General features: G+C 44.0%; 1 protein-coding gene across 1 annotated transcript; it reads left to right on the top strand.

The window, feature by feature from the left end:
* Positions 1-219: 219 nt before the first annotated feature.
* Positions 220-8379, top strand: LOC140916447 (zona pellucida sperm-binding protein 4-like). The gene is made up of 12 exons (XM_073358097.1): positions 220-412; positions 809-930; positions 1013-1115; positions 2381-2536; positions 3006-3193; positions 4795-4892; positions 5289-5419; positions 5959-6148; positions 6232-6379; positions 7273-7351; positions 7741-7857; positions 8237-8379. Exons 1-12 carry the CDS (start codon positions 220-222, stop codon positions 8377-8379), a joined length of 1668 nt encoding a protein of 555 aa, XP_073214198.1.
* The last annotated feature ends 17986 nt before the right edge of the window (positions 8380-26365 follow it).

The following is a 26365-nucleotide window of genomic DNA, read 5'->3' as shown; positions in this document are numbered from 1 at the left end:
CAAAGTTACAGCTCTAGAAGGAAAGGATTGTGAAAAGTCTGAACACCCCCAGGTGTTGGCTCTGGGAGGGTGTTAATAGAACTTGGGGAGTGGGTAGGCTAGTTTCACCTGTTACTGCAGGAATTATCACTTGGGCTCTGCCCAATCATAGCTGCCTCTGGGATATAAATGTGCCAGGCTAAGAGTAAGTGCTTTATGGGTTGCTGTTAGGAAATCAACATGGCTGGTGTAGGGCAGAATAGCTGCCCTTTGGGAGCTGTGCTCTTGTGTGTGTTGTATTGTTCCTTGGTATTGGGAACTTGGGATGTTTTTTTAGAGAACTCTAGCTTCTTAGTCTGTGGCGGGAAGAGCCTGCAGCTCTCTCTACCTCCAAGCAAGGAGGGAAGGATGTCCTATGAACTGACTGCTTGGGGTAAGCAAAAGTAAGGCTTTAAGAACCTGGCAGTGTCTTCCCATACCAGCATGTGGTTATACTGAGAAGGAACAGAAGCTCTGTAGCCTGATATCCAAGTCTTGTCTAATAGCTAGCTCATCCTTTAATGCAACTGAGTAACTGCTTACATGAGTCAAGAGTTTCTGCTTATAACAGTGCTATTCAGAGGTATAGCCTCTGAGGGTTAGGTGCCTGTATGCTACTCTTCTACTTGTCTTTTTGTAGACCCTAAGACTAGCCCCAAACTCTATCCCTTATAGGAAGTTAGAGGGGAGGGGATGCAGAGCTATTAATAGCTAGTTAAATAACTCCTTCACTCACTTTCCTCTGTACTGTATACTGACCTCCTTGTTCTTGCCTCTTGGGGTTCCCTAGATACTGTTGGTCAGTCTCACACTCTGCAGAACGACTCCACCTGTGGGGTTTGGGTGTCTCAGACTCCAGATGGCTCCAGAAAAGTTGATGCTTCCTATGATGGTTGTTACATCTATGAATGGGTGAGTGAACTTGTGGTGCCTGCATAGGGTTCTTGTAATGCTGCTCTAACAGTCTTGACTCCTGTGGGTTTCTCTTCTACAGAATGGAAATTACCTGATGGTGGTTAGGATTGAAGGGACAGATGCAGGTGGGTACAGGGCTCTCTCTGAAGAGAAGGTGCTCAGATGCCCCACTGCCCAGCCAGGTAAGAGTCTAGTGTCTTCTGTGAAACACACTTGGCAGTTTGACTACTGGTGAGTGAATGCTTTATCTAAAGATGGCTGTTTTGCTCCAGTTACACTAAGGGAGGCCTACACAGAGAAGGTCCAGCTGTTTTCCTTGTCTCTGCCTTATGGCAAGGTAACCATTATGGGACCAGTGACGCACACAATCATCATAGTTCCTGCTCATCCTCCTTTGCCAGTGTGCATCCCCACCATGCCTCTGGTTGGCTGCACTTCTCAGAGCCTGGATTTAATTGTATTTGTATTGCATTGGCACCTGGAGACCCAAGTCATGGACTGGGGAGTTCTAGGCTGGTTATACTCACTCCTCAGTGGTTCAGAAGCCAAATTAGCAATCCACATTACCCAAAAGATCCCTAGTAGTGTAAATTCATTTACTTACCTACCTTAAAGTCTTAGTATTTCCTGGAGCTGCTTTTCTTTCTTCTCTGCCACCCCCATGGTATAAACTCCAGGGGGTTGAAAGTATTTACCAGAGCTCTGCTCTAGATGAATTTAAGGGTGTGTATGTCCATCCAAATATTTTACTAACTACAGTTGTTCAATAACATAGTACCAGCACCTTGATAATGAGTCTCCTGTGACTTTGCAGTGCATGATATTAAAAGGCTGATTTAAAGAGCCATTTGCAGCTCTTGAGCATCAATCCAAGTGTCACTGTTCTAGGCTGTAGTAGAGCCTACAGCACCTGTCTCATTTTCCCCCTCTCCCCCGAACTCTCAGATTTATCAGGATGTCCTAGTTATAAAGAACTTAACCTTTTGTTAACATGCATGAATGTAGTCTGAGTCTAGAATTATGCAGACTGGGTCTTGGACTCAAGCCTCTGAGTATTTTTGAGCTGGATGCATCTGTCTTGCATAATAGCTACCCACACCACTGCATTTTAACTGGTCTGAAGTGCTGTGTAAACTGAATCCTCAAACATCCCTCTGAGGTAGACCATTTTAAGCATTGCCACTTCACAGATGAAAACTGTGGCAGGGAGATAAAATTTGGGGATAGGAGGCAGGCAGCCCCTCACCTGGTACTCAAGACCCTGGACCATGCTCCTCAGAGCAACTCAACTGAGCCTCTGTAAACTTGCATGGGTCCAGAGTGCAACCCTCAAGGCCCCAGCAGGAGGGCATATGCTCAGGGGCTCATATCTTGCCCCACCTGTTTTTTGGTTTTTTCTTTCCCTCTTGCTCTGATCTCCTTATGAATTTCCAGCTGTCTCTTTCAGCCCTGGATGCTCCAAGCCCCAGTGTCTGTGCTGCCATCCAGAGCCAGGATAGACTGTCCTGCATACCTCCGCCTATCACACAGGGAGACTGCGAAGAACGAGGCTGTTGCTACAATCCCACTGATAGGTTGAAGCCTTGTTACTATGGCAATACAGGTGAGTTTTTAGGCATATGAATAGCCAATACAGCTGACTGTCTTCATTGTGAGAAGGGGGCATGGAATGGCTGGCCAGCCTAGCATGGAAGGCTAAATAGGGCTTGCAACATACCTTGTGCTGTGCTAGTTACTTTTAACCCTGATATTAGACTAACATTCCACCCATCATAAGAAGACTGTCTCAGTGTTTTTTGCCATGTATAGTAATAAACCCAGGCTCATGGCCCAAAATCCACCCCACATTCCCTGTTGGAGCTGCAGTGGCCAATATGGAGTCCATTGTCAATGTACCTTTGAGCACCTAGTACTTACCCCTCCAGGGGACCCAAAGGGGTATAGTGGACCTTGGTGGGGTTCTGGCCTAGATCTAGGTCAAGCTATTGCCTTCCAATCCACTGTTTAAGACTCTCCCTGAGATGGGAGAGACTTCCCCAGCCTTGTCTTACCTGTCACTTGCTCACTTCCAGTGACAGCACAGTGCACTCCAGATGGCCAGTTCTCCATTGTGGTTTCTCGGGATGTGACTCTGCCACCCCTGATTCTGGACTCTGTGCATCTGGCCAGTGGGAGCAGTGCTGGCTGTGTCCCTGTGGTGAAGAACAATGCTTTTGTCCTGTTCCAGTTTCCACTCTCTGCCTGTGGCACAACTTTCCAGGTAAAGGTTTGGGAGGCCAAGATGGGGTAACTAGACTGGAACAGCAGGGTTGTGTGGGTCAAGAACCAGGTGCACTGGCAGGTCCCTTCCTAAAACTGATCCCATGCCAAACCCTACTGGGAAATTATCTGGCTTCTAATCTGTCCCCAACCTGGCTATATGAAAGGGGCAGAGCTGAGGGGTCATGGACTGATTTCCCAGACAACTGGAAAAAGGCTAATGTAGTACCAATCTTTAAAGAAGGGTCCTGGGAACCACAGGCCAGTCAGTCTCACCTCAGTCCCTGGAAAAATCATGGAGCAGGTCCTCAAGGAATTAATTCTGAACCTCTTAAAGGAGAGGAAAGTGATCAGAACAGTCAGCATGGATTCACCAAGGGCAAGTCATGCCTGACTAATCTAATTGCCTTCTATGACGAGAACCCTCTCTGTGGATAAGGGGAAAGCAGTGGACGTGGTGACTTTAGCAAAGCTTTTGACAGTCTCCCTCAGTATTCTTGCTAGTAAGTTAAAGTAGTATGAACTGGATGAATGGACAATAAGGTGGATAGAAAGTTGGCTAGATTTTTGGGCTCAACGGGTAGTGATCAATGGCTCCATGTCTAGTTGGCAGCTGGTAACAAGTGGAGTGCCCCAAGGGTTGGTCCTCAGGCCAGTTTTGTTCAATATCTTCATTCATGATCTGGAGGATGGCATGGATTGCACCCTCAAATTCCCATATGACCCCAAACTGGGAGGAGAGGTAGATAACACTGGAGGGTAGGGATAGGATACAGAGGGACCTAGACCAAATTAGAGGATTGGGCCAAAAGAAATCTGATGGGGTTCAACAAGGACAAGTGCAGAGTCCTGCACTTAGAAAGGAAGAATCCAATGCACCACTACAGACTAGGTGCCAAATGGCTAGGCAGCAGTTCAGCAGAAAAGAACCTAGGGTTTACAGTGGATGAGAAGCTGGATGAGTCAACAGTGTGCCATTGTTGCCAAGCAGGCCAATGGCATTTTGGGATGTATAAGTAGGGACATTGCCAGCAGATCAAGGGATGTGATTGTCCCCCCCTCTATTTGACATTGAGGCCTCATCTGGAGTACTGTATCCAGTTTTGGGCCCCACACTAAAGAAGGATGTGGAAAAACTGGAAAGCATCCAGTGGAGGGCAACAAAAATGATTAGGGGACTATAACACATGACTTATGAGGAGAGGCTAGGGGAACGGGATTGTTTTGTCTGCAGAAGAGAAGAATGAGGGGGGATTTGATAGCTGCTTTCCCCTACCTGAAAGGGGGTTCCAAATAGGATGGATCTAGACTGTTCTCAGTGGTAGCTGATTCCAGAACAAGGAGTAATGGTCTTAAGTTGCAGTGGGGGAGGTTTAGGTTGGATATTAGGAAAAACTTTCACTAGGAGGGTGGTGAAACACTGGAATGCATTACCTAGGGAGGTGGTGGAATCTCATGACCTTAAACTTCTAAGGAAGGCTTGACAAAGCCCTGGCTGGGATGATTTAGTTGGGGATTGGTCCTGCTTTGAGCAGGGGTTGGACTAGATGACCTCCTGAGGTCCTTTCCAACCCTTATATTCTGACTGATCTTCCATCCCAGATGGATGGGGCCATGGGTGTGTATGAAAATGAACTGGTGGCAAATCGGGATGTGATAACCTGGAGTCTGGGATCCATCACCCGGGACAGCACCTTCAGGTAACCACATGAGGCTCACTCCTAATCCCCTCTGCATTTGTAGAGCTGCTTCTCAAGTGAGCCCTGTTCAGATCATTTTACTAGTGGCAAAAGTTTAGGACCAGATATTCCTCCAGCCAACCCTTACATGGCAGTTACCAGGAGCTGCAGAGTGACTCCCTCACTATCCTGGATTCTCTTAACTCACTTCATGGCCTGTCTCCTCCAAGGCTCAAGGATGTGGGAGGATTGGGGCCATTGGGCTGCAGCCTTCCTCTTCTGGGTGGGAGGGGTTCCTGACAGCTTTCATGACCTCCCTCCTGGCTGGTGCCCATCTACACCCCCAAACTAAATGTACCCAGTGGCTGGCTAGTCCTGACTAGCTGTCACACTTGATGGCTTCTCTCACTCTCCCAGGTTGCATGTCCGCTGTAGTTACTCTACCAGTGGTAACTTCCTCCCTGTGAGCATCCAAGTCTTCACCCTGCCACCACCCCCTGCTGTGTTCCAGCCTGGCCCCTTCACACTGGAGCTGCGCATTGCCACAGGTAGTTAACTCTCTTCAGCCCCCGGGCAGGTCTCATTCTTACTACTTGGTGCAGGATTGTGGTCTATGCCTGAGCTCTTGCCTTAATGGGAGGGGAGGCTAAATGTAGTATGGAGTGGGTCTGGGGAGGTGATGGTGGGAGAAAAGACTGAGTACCCTTGGCATGGGGTTATGGCATCACACTGATGTATTTCAGGTTAAATGAACTTCCTGCTGTCTATAGGAGAAGTTGTTGTTCTCTTGTCTCTGCCTAGTAAGAAAAGGCAGCTCTGCTAATGTACTTTGGGTAGGGTTGCCAATTTTGGTTGGCTGTCATGTGATGAAACATCCAGAAATCTTTAATTCCTGGAGACTACAGGACCACCCTAGAGGGTTGTCCTCTCTCATTCTGGGTTATAATTAAAGTAGTGGAAACACTTTTCTCCCTTCTACCCCTGCCACTGAGAAGTTGGGCCTCTTCTGTGTGGATGCAGGCCATACATGTTGGACTAAGTGTCTCTAATTCCATGGAGTGACTCCTGTCCATCTGGCTTATTCTAGAGCAGGGTTATGGATCCTACTATGCAGACAGAGACTACCCTGTGGTGAAGGTCCTGCGTGACCCCATCTATGTGGAGGTCCGGATGCTGCAGAGAACTGACCCAAACCTGGTTCTAGTTCTCCACCAGTGCTGGGCCACTCCCAGTGCCAATCCTCAGCAGCAGCCACAGTGGCCGATCTTGGTGGATGGGTGAGTGACTCCCTTGGAGTGTAGGGTCACACGGGGCTGGGGAGTGTAGGACCCCTTCTAAGTACTGCTTTCCTCATTCCTAGGTGCCCATATACAGGAGACAACTACCAAACCCAGCTGGTGCCTGTGGGTGCTGCCACAGGGCTGCAGTTCCCATCTCACTACCAGCGCTTCATCATCAGCACCTTCACCTTCATGGACTCTGCTTCCCAGCAGACAGTTACAGGCCCAGTATGACTTCTAATCAATAAGTGACCCTTCCATATCATGGTGTTGGCTTCCCCTCCTGGCTCTTGCATCAGGGAGGGGCAAGGGCTCTAAAACCATTACTACATGTATGGGAGACTGGGTCTTCTCTAGTTGCTGACAGTTAAACTAGGCTATCTGACCTTCCTAGGAAAGAGGGAAAACCACTCTCAATGCACAGGGCTGTATCTCTGCTCTAAGAGCTCAGGCACAGTGTTCCAAGTGAGTCCCATGTTATACTAAGCTATGGCCTCAGAGGGTAGGTGCTATACAAACATGGAGCTGAGCTCAATCCAGGGGGAGGGCATCAGGCATCTGAACTACAACTCCCATAAGGCAATCCATTCCCATAGGAAAATGGAGTTTATTGTTGAACTGATGCATGACTACAGATTAAGGCTAACCTGAAGTGTTGGGTAAAACCTCCTGAGGGGGAGGAGGGCCTCCTAACCAGGTCTACTTGTGAAATTCCTTGTCTAACCTGCTGTTCTATAGCTTAAACTCCCAGTGTTGGTCTCATCCAGACTCTCTCTCCCTTCCATTGAATGGTTTTAGGTAGAACATATCCATGCAGGATAAGACTCTTCAAGGTGTGCTTGAGCAAGTCTTGCAAAGGTGGGGGAGCAACTCCAGAGCCTCAGGATGTTGCCATCTTCCCCTGAATGGGAGGGGTGACCCTGAAATGCATTGACTATCACCAAGGCACTCAGTTGTGAAGAGGGCTCCCTCAATTTAAACATGTCCTCACACCCTTAAAAGCAGGGCATCATGACAAAGCATGCAAAGGCAGCCACTAAACCTGTATGGAGCTTGCTGCCCCAATACCCCTTCTGAACTGCAAGAGCAGCAGGGCCCTAACCACCTCACTTCTCTCCTAGGTTTACCTGCACTGCAGTGCCTCAGTGTGCCAGCCCTCCCTGCTAGCATCCTGCACCACCTCCTGCCCAGCTGCAGCCCGTGAGTATCCTAGCTTTTCTGCCTCCCTTCTCCCTGTAGGATGGGATAACAGTGCCCGGCAGGCACAGGTTTCTCTAAACCTGTTCTGAGGAACTAGGCATGTCCTCCTCTTCACCTGCTCCTGTCATGAACTCTCCCCTCTGGGTACAAACCCCCTGTGATACAGAGGAGTAATTACATTTTCACTTCCCGTGGCAGTGGTTGACAGCAGCTGATCAATGAAAATTTGGCTCCCAAATGGGAAAGGATGATGTACTCAATCCCTGAGCAATGAATTACCCTACTATGATATGAAGACCAGAGTAGGCAACTCTGGATTCCCTCCAGACACAGGATAACTCTGTGGGAGAACGGTGGGTTTCACAGCTAACCTCTTGCTTGCCTTACAGGGGGCAGAAGGAGCTCTGAGCAGCATCTTCAGGATGGCCTTTCCCACATCACCAGTAGGGGACCTGTGATTCTCCTCCAGGACAGGCCAAAGAGAGAAGCTGCCATGAACAAATTGGGTAAGTGTCTGTCTGAGTCATGGTATAGGTCTAGGTCTAAAACCTCTGGACTTAAGGGTAGGTGCTCCATAAGATGAGCTGTCCAGTAGTACAAAGGTCAATTCAAGGGGACCTTCTCCACAACTGGTGGCCCTGAACATGGGCACTGAGCCAGGGCAGAAACTCTGGCACTGACTTGCCCTTATTGGCTGTATCCTATGGGTGTTCTGGCCAGATCTGAAATGGCATCTGACTCGGAGGCAACATTTATTCTCATAGCTGAGGGTGGTGGTCTGTCCTGAGCAGTAAGAGGCTGGGGGCAAGAGGCCATGTCTGATCACATGAGTCCTGCCCAGAGCAGGCTGGGAGCATATCTAGTAACAAGTTTCTCTTCTGGCAGGCTTGCCTCTGAACACTAAAGCATCCTGGACTTTAGCCTGGGCCAGTGGAGCACTTCTTCTGGGGACTCTGTTCATGTCACTCCTGGCTGCTGCATGGAGATGGAGGAGAAATTCAGCTAGTAAAACTAGTATATCTCAATAAAAAAATCATTCAAGACCTATGCTCTTGTTCGTCATTGACCACCCCAGCACCTCCTAAGGTGTAGAAAGCAAACTTGATAAGTGGTGGAAAGGATAAGCAGTTTTTTAATGGAAACTTTCACCCACTCCCCCTATTCTACTAACATAGACTGCCTTGGTTTGATCATAGCTGGTATCTTGTAGTGGCAATCAACTAATGCAGCTCCGCTTCAGTTTGAACTAATGCCTTATGGCTCTTGATGTCAAAAGCATGTGCCTATAATGCTCTGGCTTGCTGAAAGCACTTAGCATGTGCATTGGTGGGGATGGCATAATAGCAGAAGGGAGCACTGAACACTCTCTCCTGGGAAGGAACTCATTACCTGTCCTACCTGCCTTGGGCTAGGGGGACACAATCCTGACCACTGTGGTGCAAAAAATGGTATGAAAGGTCACTCTGCTATGACTACCCAACTAGTAACAACATTGTGGAACTTAATGTTTGAGTTTTGGCTCTTGGAGCATGAAACATATTTCCATCTCTTACAGTGAACTCCAATGCAGTAGTGAGGTCATTCTGGTCATGCTCATTCAGCCCCCTCTTGTGAGAGGGCTTGAACAGGGCCAGTCAGACCATCTTGTCCTAGTACAAGTCATCAAGCTTATTCCTCAGTCTGGTTTTGCCCTTTGCTTGGCCTGTTCTGCCAAACATTCTACTAGCAGACCTCTCCTCTGGTATGAGGACACTATGAAGCTTAAATGCAGGAAGAAACTAGGCAAAAACCTCCTGCCTGGTGAGGAAACTAACTTATCCCCAAACACATTTCTCATTTGTCACTGGATCATAGTTGACTTGGGGAAGATGGTGACAAGACAAATAGGTGAGCCTGGGCCAGCGGGGAGGCTGGGAAGAATATGTATCCAGTCTAACAGTCATATAATATACCCAACAGGGCTAAATAAGTTGCACAGACAACTTTAATTGTAGGTTGGCAATTATGTGTTTTAACATAGCAACCCCCCCATGTCAGTCATCACTCTTGATTAGATTTAAATCTGGGAGGAGGGGAATTACCTGTCGGCATATTCTTAGTTTCAATAACTAGTGGTGGGGGTGGAGTGGAAATGGGGTGCTGCTACTATCACTCAGCAGAGCCCTTAATATAGAATAATGGTTCAGGTGTACTGCCCTCAGTCCATACCGCATAACACAAGGGCCAAGCGAGCACTTGCCCCTATTTACATGCTGCAGTGAGGCCTAAGATACGTGACAAAAACCAAATGAAAAGAACAAGGAGTACGTGTGGCACCTTAGACTAGCACATTTATTTGAGCATAAGCTTTTGTGGGCTAAAACTCACTTCAGGGGATGCATGGAGTGGAAAATACAATAGGAAGATATAGATACAGAGAACATGAAAAAATGGGTGTTGTCATACACACTATGAGTGATCAGTTAAGGTGAGTTATTAGCAGCAGGAGAAAAAAAAATTTGGAGTGATAATCAGGATGACCCATTTCCAACAGTAGACAAGAAGGTGTGAGTAACAGTGGGGGAGGAAAATAAGCAAGGGGAAATAGTTTTATTTTGTGTAATGACCCATCCACTCCCAGTCCTTATTCAAGCCTAATGTAATGGTGTCCAGTTTGCAAATTAATTCCAATTCAGTAGTTTCTTGTTAGTCTGTTTTTGAAGTTCTTTTGTTGGTTTATTGCAACCGCATTTGCTCCGACCCCTCAGACAGAGACAAACACCTACACGATCTCTATCCAGCGTTCTTACAACTACAACACCCACCTGCTGAAGTGAAGAAACAAATTGACAGAGCCAGAAGGGTACCTGGAAGTCACCTACTACAGGACAGGCCCAAAAAAGAAAATAACAGAATGCCCCTAGCCATCACCTTCAGCCCCCAGCTAAAACCTCTCCAACGCATCATCAAGGATCTACAACCTATCCTGAAGGACAACCCATCACTCCCACAGATCTTGGGAGACAGGCCAGTCCTTGCTTACAGACAGCCCCCCAACCTGAAGCAAATACTCACCAGCAACCATACAACAGGAACCTATCCTTGTATCAAAGCCTGTTGCCAACTCTGTTCACACATCTATTCAGGGGACACCATCATAGGACCTAATCACATCAGCCACACTATCAGAGGCTCGTTCACCTGCACAGCAATGCCCCTCTGCCATGTACATTGGCCAAACTGGACAGTCTCTACGTAAAAGAATAAATGGACACAAATCAGACATCAAGAATTATAACATTCAAAAACCAGTCAGAGAACACGTCAATTTCCCTGGTCACTCGATTACAGACCTAAAAGTGGCAATACTACAACAAAAAACTTCAAAAACAGACTCCAACAAGAGACTGCTGAATTGGAATTAATTTGCAAACTGTGCAAAAAGGTTTTTTTTCTCTTGCTGATAATAGCTCACCTTAACTAATCACTCTTGTTATAGTGTGTATGGTAACACCTATTTTTTCATGTTCTCTATGTATATCTATCTATCTTCCTATTGTATTTTCCACTGCATGCACCCCATGAAGTGGGTTTTAGCCCACAAAAGCTTGTGCTCAAATAACTTTGTTCGTCTCTAAGATGCCACAAGTCCTCCTCGTTCTTTTTTCTGATACAGATTAACATGGCTACCACTCTAAAACCAAAAACCAAATGGTGTATTACATCACAAAGGGTGCCAATAATGGCAGACAGACACTCTAGCGAAGAAAGCAATCTTATGCTATGGAAATTGTCAGCAAGTGAGAAGCAAACACCTTAGCTCTGATGAAGCCCAGAGCCTCATGAGATAGTGACTGTGCAGCCCATGTGTCTCCCCCCCAAAAAAAAAAACCTAGTTCATTTTGCTCTGCTCTGAGTTAGTAGTTGCATTACAATAATGAAGAATTAACCCACTGCCCTGTGCCCAAGAAGAGTTTCCACTGCTTCCAGATTTTCCCCGACACCCTGGCTGTTCAGAACATAGATGGAGAAAACTGTTTTTTGTTTATTTGGTCACAAAGTATATATGAAAGCTCAGCAGGATTGTTAATTATCTGGCAAACAGCTCCTTTCTGTATCCTCCAGATGAGAATGTTGTTTATTTGGAGACCATTAGTAATTATAGCCTTTCAAAGCCTAATTCAGTTTTACTCCAGTGCACGCATCAGCAAATTCTCTTAGATTCTACATTACTGAATATTTAACCTATGTAGCAGAAGTACAACAGGATGGTTAGAAAACACCCTGTCCCTAACACTGTTATTCATAAAGCACCATAAATGCATATAGAAAAGGAGTACTTGTGGCACCTTAGAGACTAACAAATTTAGTCTCTAAAGTGCCACAAGTCCTCCTTTTCTTTTTGTGAATACAGACTAACACGGCTGCTACTCTGAAATAAATGCATATGAAGGTTTGAGCAGAAATAGTGTCACTCTGCCTGTAAAAGAGTCTGCAAGCAGAAACAGACTAAAACACAACAATGACAACATATTTACAAAAAAAAGGACTTGTGGCACCTTAGAGACTAACAAATTTATTTGAGCATAAGCTTTCGTGAGCTACAGTTAACTTCATCAGATGCTGAAGTGAGCTGTAGCTCACGAAAGCTTATGCTCAAATAAATTTGTTAGTCTCTAAGGTGCCACAAGTCCTCCTTTTCTTTTTGCGGATACAGACTAACACGGCTGCTACTCTGAAACATATTTACAGGCCACCAGGAAGGAGGAGGAGGAGGCAGATAAGTGACACTACAAAGGGACTCCCACTGAGCAATGCAATGAAATCAAGGCCTGTAGACAAATTAAATCCTGTTCAGATTGGTTTGTTCCCTTGGACTAGTGTCCTTGCTCAGCCTACTTTACCAACTTTTCACTTTATTCTAGCAACTGAAAACTCCTATCCTGAAGATTTTGCTTTACCTCAGTATGTTGCTTAATGCTTATCATCATTTGGGAAAGCTATTTTCCAACTCAGAGGGTAGTGTCAGCAAGCAACCCACAAACAAATTGAATAGATAGGAAAGTCTATGATGTCTTAAAGTGAAGTTAATTTATTATGTATTTAACATTAAATCATAAACTTTTAAACAAAAATAAACTTCAGGGGAGGCTTGAAGAAAGGTTTTATTTATAAGACCTGTAAACAACCAAAAAACTTTAGTGGTTTTTTAAAGCACAACAAACAAGACAATACAAATTTGGTACAAGATTCAGTACATTACCAAATCAATTTTTAACTCTGCAAAGTGTCACGGATGCATGTATAATGGTTTATGTCTGGGCAATTCTCTTTATTTAAACAAAGGAGAATAGTTGGTCGTAATAACTTTGTCAGATCAGTTACCATGAGTAGCTCATGTGGTTATTTGGGGCATCTGTCTATGGATGACTTACTAATTCTAGTTGATGTTAGAAACTGCTATATCATGGAATGCCTCAGTGGATGTGGAGTCAGCCATGTTCTGTCAGGGCTGTGTCACGTGTCACCCAGACCTGGGACAACGGAGAGGCATTAACCTTCATGACTGGTCTGACTGAACAAGGAGCATGCCAAAGAGGGTTGCCTGAGCAGGGAAACCAGCTCCCCCAAGTTTGTTTGCCAAGCTAGGGTTTGATGAGAGGAAAAATCCCCCAAACATGAGAACAAAGAACCTAACACTGGATCTTAAAGCCATAGAGCCTGAGACGTTGAGGGGGAACACACAGGAAGCTTACGCAGGAGAGAGGAGCATGCTTTTGTAGCAGAGGGATCCTATTTAACTGTGGTATCAGCTAAAGTCAAAGGAAGCTGAGCGTTGTGGCGGGGAGAGGCGGGATTCCATGATTTGGAGGTGAAGCATGAGGTGCAGGAGAAGGATCCTGGACACCCCAGAGGATTCTGACCAAAACCCCAAAGAATGCTCCAGAGTGGTGAGGAAACACAGGTTCTGGATCTGTATATCTCTTGTACAGTCTAAGTAAAGAATAACTGTGTTTAGAAACCTTTGCAAAGCCTAATTGTGTCCGTTTGCTTCACTGGTCATATGGCCCTGAGGATTTAAACTGTGAACCAAGACACCCTGCGAGGTTGGAACTCTGGGCAAGGGTGCGCTTCAGTTACTGGGGAGTCAGCACCAGAGCCTAGGACAGCGGTGTGGTAGGGCCCCATTTCCATGAAGGGATAACAGAATCCATGCCTCAGAAATGTGCCAGAGAGGCCAAGGGAAAAGACAGTGCTGCAGCCTCCTGGGAACAAGGGAACATTAAGAGCACATGAACCCAGCATGGTTATTAGACAAGGCTGCTTGCTCTGTGTAAAAGAAAGCTACTGCTGAGACCAGACATGACTTCCTTAAGAATCAGAGATTTGATACAGGTCCATAACTGATAATCTTGCCTGTGTCATGTGCTTGTTTCTGGCCCACACCTGTCATCCTGTTAGGGCAGTGGTTCCTAAACTTTAACAACCTGTGAACCCCTTTCACTAAAATGTCAAGTCTCTCGAACCCCCTCCTAAAAAAGGAATATTTTCTCCTTTACCTGAGTATAAATTAGAAAAGCAGTGATCTTGGAAATACAAAATTTGTTTTATATCATGCTTACTACATACTATTTATTATTATTTATTATTATAGTATTTTTATTACATTATTAAAACAGCAACAATGTTCCAAGATCTCACTTTCGTAGCTTGTATCACTTTAAATAAGCCTGTTATAAGACAAGGCTCCTATGTTTCATCAAGGAGTATCAGATGTGAAACAGCGTGAAGGTATTTAAGAAGGTATTTAAGAAGCTCAAAGAGTTCATCCTACACAAGCATTCAGGTCTTGAGCAGTCCGGGCACACAACGCATATTACAACAAAGCTTAAACTTGTTCTTCCTAATAATTTTAGAAACAATACTAGCTGCCTATTTAATTTTTAAAACAGCAAAAAAATCCACCTCCCTTTCCATTTCTTATAAGGAGTCTTGAAGTTTAAATCTCCTCAGTGTAATAGATATCTTGCTTTGATCTGCTTAGATCTTGGAAGTTCACTGGCTCTGGGCTGCTGGCCCCGTGCTGCCCGGGGTCCCTAGGGACAGCTCTGTCCGCCATTAGGGAATTTTTTCCCCCGAGAACCCTCAGTAACGTTTTGCGAACCCCCCAGGGGTTAACAAACCCCAGTTTGGGAACCATTGTGTTAGTGGAATCAATGGCTCCTTGCTGGAGTTTGTTGGTAGGTATTCTCTCAAGCTTTTGTTTTTTGCATTCTGTTTGCTTGAGCTAAAGCCCCAAAATAGAAGCTAAGTCTTTAATCATGGCTCATAGAACTCAGGAGGAAAAATGTTCTGGAGGTTCCCTCATCTGATTCCTTCAACTCTAATGCTTCCCATGACAAAAAGTCAAAATAGAAGACTCCATTGAAATGTTCATTTCAACTTTGTACGGTTTCACCTGTGCTTCTCTTTTTCTGGAGGCGCTTCAAGGAGCAGAAGGGAAAGGGAAGGATGACAAGGAGACTGGAGAAAGCTTTGTATATGGTTAGGATAGCCCAAATCCTTCCAATGGCAGAACTGGCTGAAGATATTAGGTATACTGCTGCAAAAATTTCTGAGACGAAGGTCCTGAAGTCAGTAAGGCAAGGAAACGGATGTCTGTACCATCTGTCCCTCCTCTGTGCATCTGAGGTGGAAGAGTCAAAGGTCTGCTTTGAATGATTTGAATTTCACTAACTGAATCTGTTTATCTAGGCACTTACAAGGTGATGCTAATCATTATCTAGGTGCTGGTACAGAAAATTAAAAAGACAAGAAAATATCAAAGACCATCAAGGAAGGAGTTCTACACTCTGACAGAAGCTCTTGATTTTGTCTTTGAGGCAAGCACTTGGTAAAAAGATAGAACTTGTATTTCGACCTGAACACAGAGTAGGGCTCAGTCAGATCTCATCTGGTAGGATGTTCCACAGCATAGACACCTATAACCAGAACTCGCGGACTAGAGTTTTTCATAGTTTCACCCTGAGTCTTTATAGTTTCTTTGTTCTAGAAAGAGGCCTATCTAGCTAGGTACAGTATTTATATGTTGGGATACCCTTCAAGACTTTTTTGACTTGGCTTATCCAGAACACCTTGTTCAGTTCTCTGAGAATGCTCCATCCTGTTCTTTGGGATCCAAAAAATACTCAGTTCAACTCCAGAGTTAATCACTCAAGTTCCTTTATTTGGCATACACCCACAGTTACATAGAAAACCTCTTCCTTTATATACATTTACACAGTACATTGCATCACAGGTTTTGGGATTGGCTTGGTTATATTTCAGGAACGAATCCCTGTGCAGCATGCTCTGTCCATGTATTGGCACACTCACCCTACTCTATCTCATTTCTACATTTCTGGTTTTTCTTGTCCATTGTGAGTAAATGGTTCCCTGGCTGTTCTCCCTCTTATCTTAGCTGGCTCAAACATGTTTTTTTAGCCTATTAACCTATTTACTTACCTCATTTAGCACATTCTGTTTTCAGCCTAATGATCTGCTTACCTCACTAATTCTATCCTCCGAGTAATTAGGCCTCCCTCCACGGGTTAGTTACTCATTTCAGGCCAGGCCTCAGCTACGTCATACTGTGATCATCACAAAAGTATCTGAGGGCCTAGTACAGCTTCCAGCCTCAGAACAAATAGCACAGAGGTCACCCTGCTCTTATAAGAACTTAGCTTTACCTTTAATCTGTGTGGTTTATCTGCCATCTTGACTCTTAGAGCTTGTGAGGTATAGAAAACTGCTACCACACAGCTCTCAAAAAAAAAAAAATAGAATGGTTGGGGGGAAGTGGGGAGTAATGCTGACAAGAAAGGTGAAACACCCACTCCCAATTCAGGAGGATATTCATCATACCAAATTGTTAAATTTTCAGCCCATAGCCCCCACTTCTGCAAATTTTTGCCTGCACTTGATAGGCACAAACTGCACAAGTGCCTGAATAAATGAGAGAAAGGGATGTTGTGGGAGTTAACTCTAACATGAGGCAAGTATTAAAATGGTTACAGTGTGTACACAGGTGCTTGGGCATCTATTTATTTGGGCAATTTTTCTCACGCCTATAAGGACACTTGGACATAAGCCCAGCTGAAAAAAGCCCCTTAAACTTCCCCACTTTGCCTGGATGTTTATCTGTGCTCCTGCAGTTTCAGAACATCTGGTGGGGTGGGGGAGACACTAAATGATATTGGTACTTACCCTGCTTAAAATCCGTAGACTGCTTCTAAGCTCTGAGTACATAGTGACCCATAGGTGTTGGAAGTAGGAGTGCTGGGGGTGCTGCTGCACCCCGTGACTTGAAGTGGTTTCCATTATATAAAGGTCTACAGGTTGGTTCAATGGCTCTCAGCACCCCCACTATACAGATTGTTCCGGCATCACTGTAGTCACCCCGAGGGAGGGCTACTGCCCAGGAACTTGTCTCCGGCTCTCCATTAGGTTTTTAAAAACACCATCAGTTTGTTTTTTTTAATACGAAGGTATCATCAACAAAACAATTAAGGGTGTTTTTTTAAAATACATGAACTTTAGCATACCTGTCCCTTTAGACTTGCACTTTAAAAATAATTATTGTAAACACACTTGATCTAGAAACAAATAACATTGCAGACTGGCTATGAAAACTCAAGAGTTTAACGTATACTTGAAGTGATAAACACAGGAATAGTAAGAAAACAGATTAGCAGAGATGCGCTTTTGTTGAAATCAGTTAGAAAAGGACATTGTGAACTTAAATAAAATTTCTGTTTAATTTTTTTTTACAACTAACATTACTATAACAGATATTAGAGGAAATATCTAATCTATTTTTCAGTTTGTTTACTTTGACTCTTTGTGTATGATCAGTCCGTTTTCCCTGTGCTCTGTCATTACAACAGAAACAAAAACCACATTTTAATAAATAGGAAAGGGGTAGGGCTCTAGTACCTCAAAGTATTTTTTACTCTTTCATAAAGTGACTTGATTTCAAGATGGTGTCTCTTTAAATATCAGTGTCCGTCCTGTAATTTGGGTACCTGGAATAATATTCTTATTAGCCAAATATACATTCTGGTACCTGTGTCTTTTCTGTCCCCAACTCTGATATTTGTAAATATTCAATAGGGGGTCTGCATGCAGAATTGGGGCCTCTGTCTGTACTAAGTGAAAGTAACTCAATTTTTTACATTTGGTCCTATTAAAACCACTTCATTACTTTAATATTAGTGGAGTTTGCATACCACTACAGCAGCTGTCACAAATATAAAGGGAAGGGTAAACCCCTTTGAAATCCCTCCTGGCCAGGGGAAAGCTCCTCTCACCTGTAAAGGGTTAAGAAGCTAAAGGTAACCTCGCTGGCACCTGACCAAAATGACCAATGAGGAGACAAGATACTTTCAAAAGCTGGGAGGAGGGAGAGAAACAAAGGGTCTGTGTCTGTCTGTAGTCGTCTTGGCCGGGGACAGAACAGGAATGGAGTCTTAGAACTTTTAGTAAGTAATCTAGCTAGGTATGTGTTAGATTATGATTTCTTTAAATGGCTGAGAAAAGAATTGTGCTGAATAGAATAACTATTTCTGTCTGTGTATCTTTTTGTAACTTAAGGTTTTGCCTAGAGGGGTTCTCTATGTTTTTGAATCTAATTACCCTGTAAGATATCTACCATCCTGATTTTACAGGGGGGATTTCCTTATTTCTATTTACTTCTATTTTTTATTAAAAGTCTTCTTGTAAAACACTGAATGCTTTTTCATTGTTTTCAGATCCAAGGGTTTGGGTCTGTGGTCACCTATGCAAATTGGTGAGGCTTTTTATCCAACATTTCCCAGGAAAGGGGGGGTGCAAGTGTTGGGAGGATTGTTCAGTGTTCTTAAGATCCAAGGGTCTGGATCTGTAGTCACCTAAGCAAATTGGTGAGGCTTTTTACCAAACCTTGTCCAGGAAGTGGGGTGCAAGGTTTTGGGAAGTATTTTGGGGGGAAGGACGCGTCCAAACAGCTCTTCCCCAGTAACCAGTATTAGTTTGGTGGTGGTAGCGGCCAGTCCAAGGATAACGGGGGTAATATTTTGTACCTTGGGGAAGTTTTGACCTAAGCTGGTAAAGATAAGCTTAGGAGGTTTTTCATGCAGGTCCCCACATCTGTACCCTAGAGTTCAGAGTGGGGGAGGAACCGTGACAGCAGCTTTAAAATTATTTGTCATTTTCTTATTTTTGTTCTTCCCATTCCGAGCTGACTGGTTCCCAAGTTTCTTTATATGGTTTCTATCAGCCATTCAGTCACAATATTTTGCATAGAATGTTTACCTATCACATTGAAAAGATTGGTAATTTCTAGGAACTGAAGTTATGACAACAGATCAACAGTTAATCTCAATGGGAGCCTGATGTCAGGTCCCAGAACCCAATAGATTAGATAACGGAAATTTATTTCTTTTCAGAAAGAATGAGGAAATTACATATTAACAGACAGATTGACCTTCTTATAGGGTCAGCGTTCATCAGATTTCCAACTGCTTTTGCAGTCTGAACCACTGCAGTCATTATTGGGTTAGTTAGCTTCAGTCTTTTAACACAAGATAACAAAGAAACATTCTTCATGTTAATTGAGTGGATTTCTATTCCCATGGGTTACAGCACGGAAGTAGGGATTACTGGTAAAGTCATTCATTTCTCAAGCTTCTCATCTTAACTTTAATAAGCATTATATAAACGATAACCATGGATTTCCATTGCTTACACACAAACAAAAGCAGAACAAGTTGCTTTCATCCTTTTCTTTTTAAATGCCACTGGCATCAATTGCTGCCCAGCTGGCGGTTGCTGTAGTTAGGGCCCACACAGGGTGAAATCCTGCCCCCATGGAAGTCAACGGCAAAACTCTGATTGATTTCAATAAGGTCAAGACTTCACCCATGATTTCTACAAGGAAGTTTGTCAAAGTATCCAAATGCGTGAAGCAGCATTGATAGGGTTCAGAAGGAGCCCGTCCAGCCTTTTCTGGGTCAGTTAGATGTAGGCCAGAGGATGGTAGTGGCAGAAAGAGAACAAGTAGGAAATAGTAACGGCGTCTCAGAGAAACACCCTTCCCCCCCCCCCCACCCCCACAAAGACCTCCTCTTTGCCTCCTCCCCACAAAGAGAATCTTCTGCTTTATTTTTTTAAGACATATCACAAAATGGTTCCATCTTATCAACATCTTATTCTCCGATATCAAAATCTCCTTCCTGACACAGATTCTATGGCTTCTCCCCTTGCTTCTATTTTTCTTTACTGGAAGGTTTTCTCTTAAGTTTCTGTCCTAGGGGTAGGCCACTCTTTTCTTATAAGCTTCCTAAGAAAAAGAATAGGATTTGATGAAAAAGGGAGATGCCCTCACTGGGTTAAATGCCTATATCTACAAAGACAGAAGTCTATGGGTCTCATTAAGGAAGGACACGGGAGTTTTAGAACAACTAGGCCTAAAATTTAGTACATTAGTACATATGAGAAGACAATCTTTCCTGGATTAGTTTGCAGCACAACTTTACTATGAAAAACACCAAACTTGCCCCGGCACACACTGCCTGTTTTGTATCAATGTGATTGCTTCATTTCTGCAAAATCAGGTCTACTCTATTGTACATATTTTGAGAGAGGTCTTATCAAAAGAAAGTTTATGCCCCTAATGCTCAGGCATTGCCATTATGTTGCAATTTTTTTAAAAAGTCCTTTATTCCTGATCTGCAACTGAGAGAAGCAAATATCTCCAATGGCTGGTGACGGGGCACTAGATGGGGAGGGCTCTGAGTTGCTACAGACAGTTCTTTCCCAGGTGTCTGGCTGGAGGGTCTTGCCAACATGCTCAGTGATTGCCATATTTGGGATGAGGAAGGAATTTTTCCCCTGGTCAGACTGGCAGAGACTCTTGGGAGTTTTCGCCTTCCTCTGCAGCATGGGGGCCCGGGTCACTTGCAGGTTTAAACTAGTGTAAATGGTGGATTCCTCTGTAACTTGAAGTCTTTAAATCATGATTTGAAGACTTCAGTAACTCAGCCAGTGGTTAGGGGTCTGTTACAGCAGTGGGTGGGTGAGGTTCTGTGGCCTGCAATGTGCATGCGGTCAAACCATCAGGGGTTCTCAGAACAAAATTTTTGGTGGCCTCAGAGTGCAGCCACCAACTCTTGAGGGTGACTGCTCTGACAAATATTCCTAAAATACCTAATTAACTCTAGGAAAAATAAGTAAATATGCACATATACATGTCCAGATCATTGTAATTCATTTATGTAAGGGTTTGGGATTTTTTTGCAGACTCAATAATAAAAACAATGTTCAGTTGTATTTTGATGCACCTGTCCCCTGCTGCCTCCCCCAGTCCGTCCCCCACCTCCATCGCCTCTAGTCCTCGCTGCCTCCCACGGCCTCCACCATCTTGCCAGCTTCCCCATCGCCCCTCCAGGCCCCGCTGCTCCCTCCCCACTGCCCTGAGCTCCCTTCCATGGTCTCACACCCCAGGCTCACCCCGCTCCTTGCCTCTTGACCATGGTGCCCAGTAAGGCCAGTCCTGCTGAAGCCCCACCACCCTGGGCTGAAGTCCAGAGCCCCATGGCTGGAATGGAGGGGGGGTGATTTTTGAAGCCCGAACCCCACAGATGAAGCTGGGAGAGTGGGGGCTGAAGCACAGAGCCCGCTGCCGGAGCCCCACAGCTAAAGCCAGGAAGAGGGGCTGCCTTGCCCCCTCCCCCATCTCTGCCCAGGATGCTATTGTGGCTGCAGGACAACCCCTGGTGGCTGCATGTAGCCCCCTCCAAAAACAGACAAGATAAAATGGAGCCATAGTCATCTAGTGAGTCACTGATCCACAGCTTAAAAGATATTCTCTATCGCAGTGGTTCTCAACCAGGGTTATACGTACCCCTGGGGATACACAGAGGTCTTTTAAGGGGTACAGCAACTCATCTAGATATTTGCCTAGCTTTATAACAGGCTACATAAAAAGCACTAGCAAAGTCAGTACAAACTAAAATTTCATACAGAAAATGACTTGTTTATACTGTTCTATATACCATATACTGACATAAGTACAATATTTATATTTCAATTGATGTATTTTAAAATTATATGGTAAAGATGAGAACATGAGCAATTTGTCCGTAGCAGTGCGCTGTGATGCTTTTGTGTTTTTATGTCTGATTTTGTAAGCAAGTAGTTTTAAGTGAGGTGAAACTTGGAGGTACGCAAGACAAATCAGCCTCCTGAAAGGGGTACAGTACTCTGGAAATATTGAGAGACACAGCTCTATATCCCTGATTCAGTAGATTTTAACAGCTAGGGATGCCTAAACCAAACAGATATTGGGGAGAACTTGGAGGACAGGGAAAGGTGGGGGGAAAGAAAGGCAAGCAACTTTCCCTTTTCTAACATTAATAATTCCACTACAATTTAAAAAAAAACCCTCTAGATTTATTGTTTAAAACTATCATTGGCAAGTTCTTTGCCTTTGCATTATAAGACAGATGGCATAAATGTGCACTACAAATTTATAGCTATAGAGATGTGGTAAAATTTCAACATCCCTTGCTCAAACTGATGGGCTTATTTACACCACAATAAAACCCTCCATTCGGCAGAGTTTGCAATGGATGAACTGAATATAACAACTTAAGAAGGTAAAAGTTGCTAAATCAATATTCCATTATTTGTCTCTTATTAGTTTTAGCAGTCATAAAAGTGAAGCTCAGGAAAGATAAAAGCTTATATGAGTTACTCAAAAGGATATAATGAGAATGAATTCATTGTATGTAACCACTATGTTTTTAATATTTCACTATGTTTCTTAATAGAAATATAATACATTTCTTCAAATATGATTGGACAAAGTTGTTCAACTCTGTTCTTTGTGGGATTAGTCAACTGTCAGCTGAAAGGATCTTTTTCAAGGTTAAGCGTGAATAAAAGAATACTTCAATTCTAAATTCACCTTGACATAGGCTAGAATGAAAAAGTACTATTTCTGTGAACAACTATTCCTGGTATTTTAGTTCAAGAGGTAAGTGAATTGAACTACAGGGAAAAAACTTGAAATAAAGAAATGAATAAATTGTATCTTTCTTTATCAGTCGTCTGCCAGTTTAGATTCATGCCAATGCTTTTTAACCAGAGCAAAAGTCATGGCGTTCAACACCTTCAATTTCTCAAGGCCAGAAGCAGACACAGGGGAAGACTTCACTACTCTACACTCAGAGGTATTTACAGACCCAGTGCTGATTACAGATGATTCTTGAACATTCAAATGTCTGTACAAACATAAATTCAGTCCCACTTGATTTCACAGGTTGAAAGCGTGTGATCGATTAAGCCAAACTCTTTCAATGTCACAACCCTAGTCTTTGAAAAGGAAGCAACAAGAGGGGATATTAATAACAGGAGTTCCCTCTTCTACAAAGGATATTGTAAATCCCCTGGTTTTAGGCTAAGGTATCCAGGAACATTATTAATATTAAAATGAATCAACCAGAACTGAATATGTATTGACTAGGGCTGTCAAGAGATTAAAAAATTAATTGCGATTAAAAAAATTAATTTAGATCCCACTGCACCATGGCCTACAGAACCCACCAAAAATGAGATTAAAATCCCACAACCCTCTATGGAACCGTATCAAGATCCTTACACCCAACTTTGTTGCTGAGGCTCAATGGAGAGTCACATGGAGCACTTCAACCACTCAGAAGAAACAGCTCGTCATTGATCCTGTTGAGGAACCACCAGGTTCTGATTTATTTTAGAAAGACTGGTGCAGATTGAATCACATCAGGACATCTCAGGGGAGATGTGGACAAACCCTCTTTAAATGGAAAATGAGGCAAACACCTGTATGCAACCGTGGTCACCAGGCACAAATGATAGAGCACATCATATCTGAATGTCCCCTTCGTTCTTTTGGCGGGAGTCTGAAGGACATTCGCCAGTTCACTGCTGCGGCAATGTGCTGGCTATCAAACTTAGATATAAATTTGTAGTTGTTGCTACCTACCCAAGCCATACAAAAGAAGAAGAAGAATCTCGATTAATCGCACTATTATTAGAATTACTATTAGAATACCATTTATTTAAATATTTTTGGGTGTCTTCTATATTTTTAAATACATTGATTTCAATTACAACACAATACAAAGTATACAGTTTTCACTTTATATTTATTTTTATTACAAATATTTGCACTGTAAAAACAAAATAAATAGTATTTTTCAAATCACTCATACAAGTACTGTAATACAATTTCTTTATCATGAAAGTTGAACTTACAAATGTAGAATTATGTAAAAAAAACTGCATTAAAAATAAAACAATGTGAAACTTTAGAGCCTACAAGTCCACTCAGTCCTACTTCTTGTTCAGCCAATCGCTCAGAGAAACAAGTTTGTTTACATTTGTAGGAAATAATGCTGCCTGCTTCGTGTTTATAATGGAACCTGAAAGTGAGAACAGGTGTTCACATGACACTGTTGTAGCCAGCGTTGCAAGATACTTACATGCCAGATGTGCTAAAGATTCATATATCCCTTCATGCTTCAAACACCATTCCAGAGGACATGTGTCCATGCTGATGATGGGTTCGGCTCGATAACCATCCAAAGCAGTGCAGACCGTCACATGTTCATATTCATCATCTGAGTCAGACTCCACCATCAGAAGGCTGATATTCTTTTTTGGTGGTTCGGATTCTGTAGTTTTCTCATCGGAATGTTGCTCTTTTAAGAATTCTGAAAGTGTGCTCCATGCCTGAGCCCTCTCAGATTTTGGAAGGCAATTCAGATTCTTAAAACTTTGAGAGTTTGAGAGGTTGAGTGCTGTACCTATCTTTAGAAATCTCAGATTGGTACCTTCTTTGCGTTTTGTCAAATCTGCAGTGAAACTGTTCTTAAAACAAACAACATGTGCTGGGTCATCATCTATAACATGCTATATATGGCATGCTATAATATGAAATATATGGCAAAATGCAGGTAAAAGGGAGCAGGAGACATACAATTCTTCCCCAACGATTTCAGTCACAAATTTAATTAATGCATTATTTTTTTAATGAGTGTCATCAGCATGGAAGCATGTCCTCTGAAATGGTGGCTGAAGCATGAAGGAACATGTGAATGTTTAGCATATCTGGCACATAAATACCTTGCAATGCCCGCTACAAAAGTGCCATGCGAAAGCTTGTTCTGTTTCAGGTGACATTGTAAATAAGAAGTGGGCAGCATTATCTCTCGTAAACTTGTTTGTCTTAGGCCTGGTCTACACTACAAAATTAGGTCGATTTTATAGAAGTTGATTTTTGGAAATCGATTTTATACAGTCGATTGCATATGTCCACACTAAGCGCATTAAGTCGGTGGAATGCATCCTCACTACTGTAGCTAGCATCAACTTACAGACAGGTGCACTGTGGGTAGCTATCCCACAGTTCCCGCAGTCTCCGCTGCCCATTGGAATTCTGGGTTAAGCTCCCAATGCCTGATGAGGCAAAAACATTGTCGTGGGTGGTTTTGGGTACATGTCGTCAGGCCCCCCCCTCCCTCCCTCCCTCTGTGAAAGCAAGGGCAGACAATCATTTTGCACCTTTTTTCCTGGGTTACCTGTGCAGACACCATAACATGGCAAGCATGGAGCCCGCTCAGCTCACCGTCACTGTATGTCTCCTGGGTGCTGCTGGCAGGCGCAGTACTGCATTGCTACACAGCAGCAGCTCCTTGCCTTCGCGGCAGACTGTGCGGTAGGACTGATAGCCGTCATACGTCTCCTGTGTGCTCCTGGCAGACCTTGGTGAGGTCAATCAGGGGCGCCTGGACAGACTTGGCTATTCTCCTTTCAGAGCACCAAATGGGAGCCGGAGACTCCAGGTCATTCTCTTCTTTAAAGTTTCGTCTCAGGGAGATTCAGTCCTGCCTGGAATATCATGTGAGCTGGAGGCTTCTGCCTCAGGCTGCTCCCCCAGCTGGCAGCACTGGGCGGTCGCACCTACCGCAGCCTACCCCTCGTTCCCATGGCTCATGAAGCCTGGACAATAGTAAGAAGTTCAACTATAGGCTGAGCAAGTGGAGAATCATGGTAAAATGTGTCTTTGGACATTTAAAAGCTCGCTGGTGCTGTTTGCTGACTAGGTCAGACCGCAGTGCAACCAACATTCCCACTGCTATTGCTGCTTGCTGTGTGCTCCATAATATCTGTGAGAGTAAGGGGGAGATGTTTATGGCGGAGTGGGAGGTTGAGGCAAATCGCCTGGTGTCTGATTTTGAGCAGCCAGACACCAGGGAGATTAGAAGAGCACAGCAAGGCGTGCTGTGCATCAGAGAGGCTTTGAAAACCAGTTTTATGACTGGCCAGGCTTTGGTGTGACAATTGTGTGTGTTTCTCCTTGATGCAAACCCGCCCCCTTTGTTGATTTTAATTCCCTGTAAGCCAACCACCCTCCCCCCTTTGAAATAAAGTAACTATTGTTTTGAAAACATGCATTCTTTCTTTATTAATTAAAAAAAAATGAGATAACAGACAAGGTAGCCCAGGTGGGGTGGGGGAGGAGGGAAGGACAAGGCCACATTGCTTATTGTAGCCACACTGAAAAGCAAACTCTTTGAATGATAGCTTTCTGTTGCTTGGGCCATCCTCTGAAGTGGAGTGGCTGGGTGCCTGGAACCTCCCCCCCTGCGCCTGCGTTCTTGGGTGTCTGGATGAGGAGGATATGGAACACGGGGAGGAGGCTAGGCGGTTATACAGTGGATGCAGCGGGGATCTGTGCTCTTGTTGGCTTTCCTGCAGCTCCAACAGATGCTTCATCATGTTTGTTTGCTCCCCCAACAGACGCTTCATCATGTTTGTTTGCTCCCCCATTAGCCTCAGCATCGCGTCCTACCTCTGCTCTTCGTGCTCACTCAATTCTTTCCTGGCCTCTGCCACTGAATGCCTCCATGCATTAAGCTGTGCCCTATTAGTGCAGGAGGACTGCATGAGCTCAGAAAACATGTCATCACAAGT

Source organism: Lepidochelys kempii, chromosome 1, assembly GCF_965140265.1.
Source record: "Lepidochelys kempii isolate rLepKem1 chromosome 1, rLepKem1.hap2, whole genome shotgun sequence".
NCBI lineage: Eukaryota > Metazoa > Chordata > Testudines > Cheloniidae > Lepidochelys > Lepidochelys kempii.
Note: the sequence above shows the minus strand (reverse complement) of the source record. Positions and strands in the feature narration are given on the sequence as shown.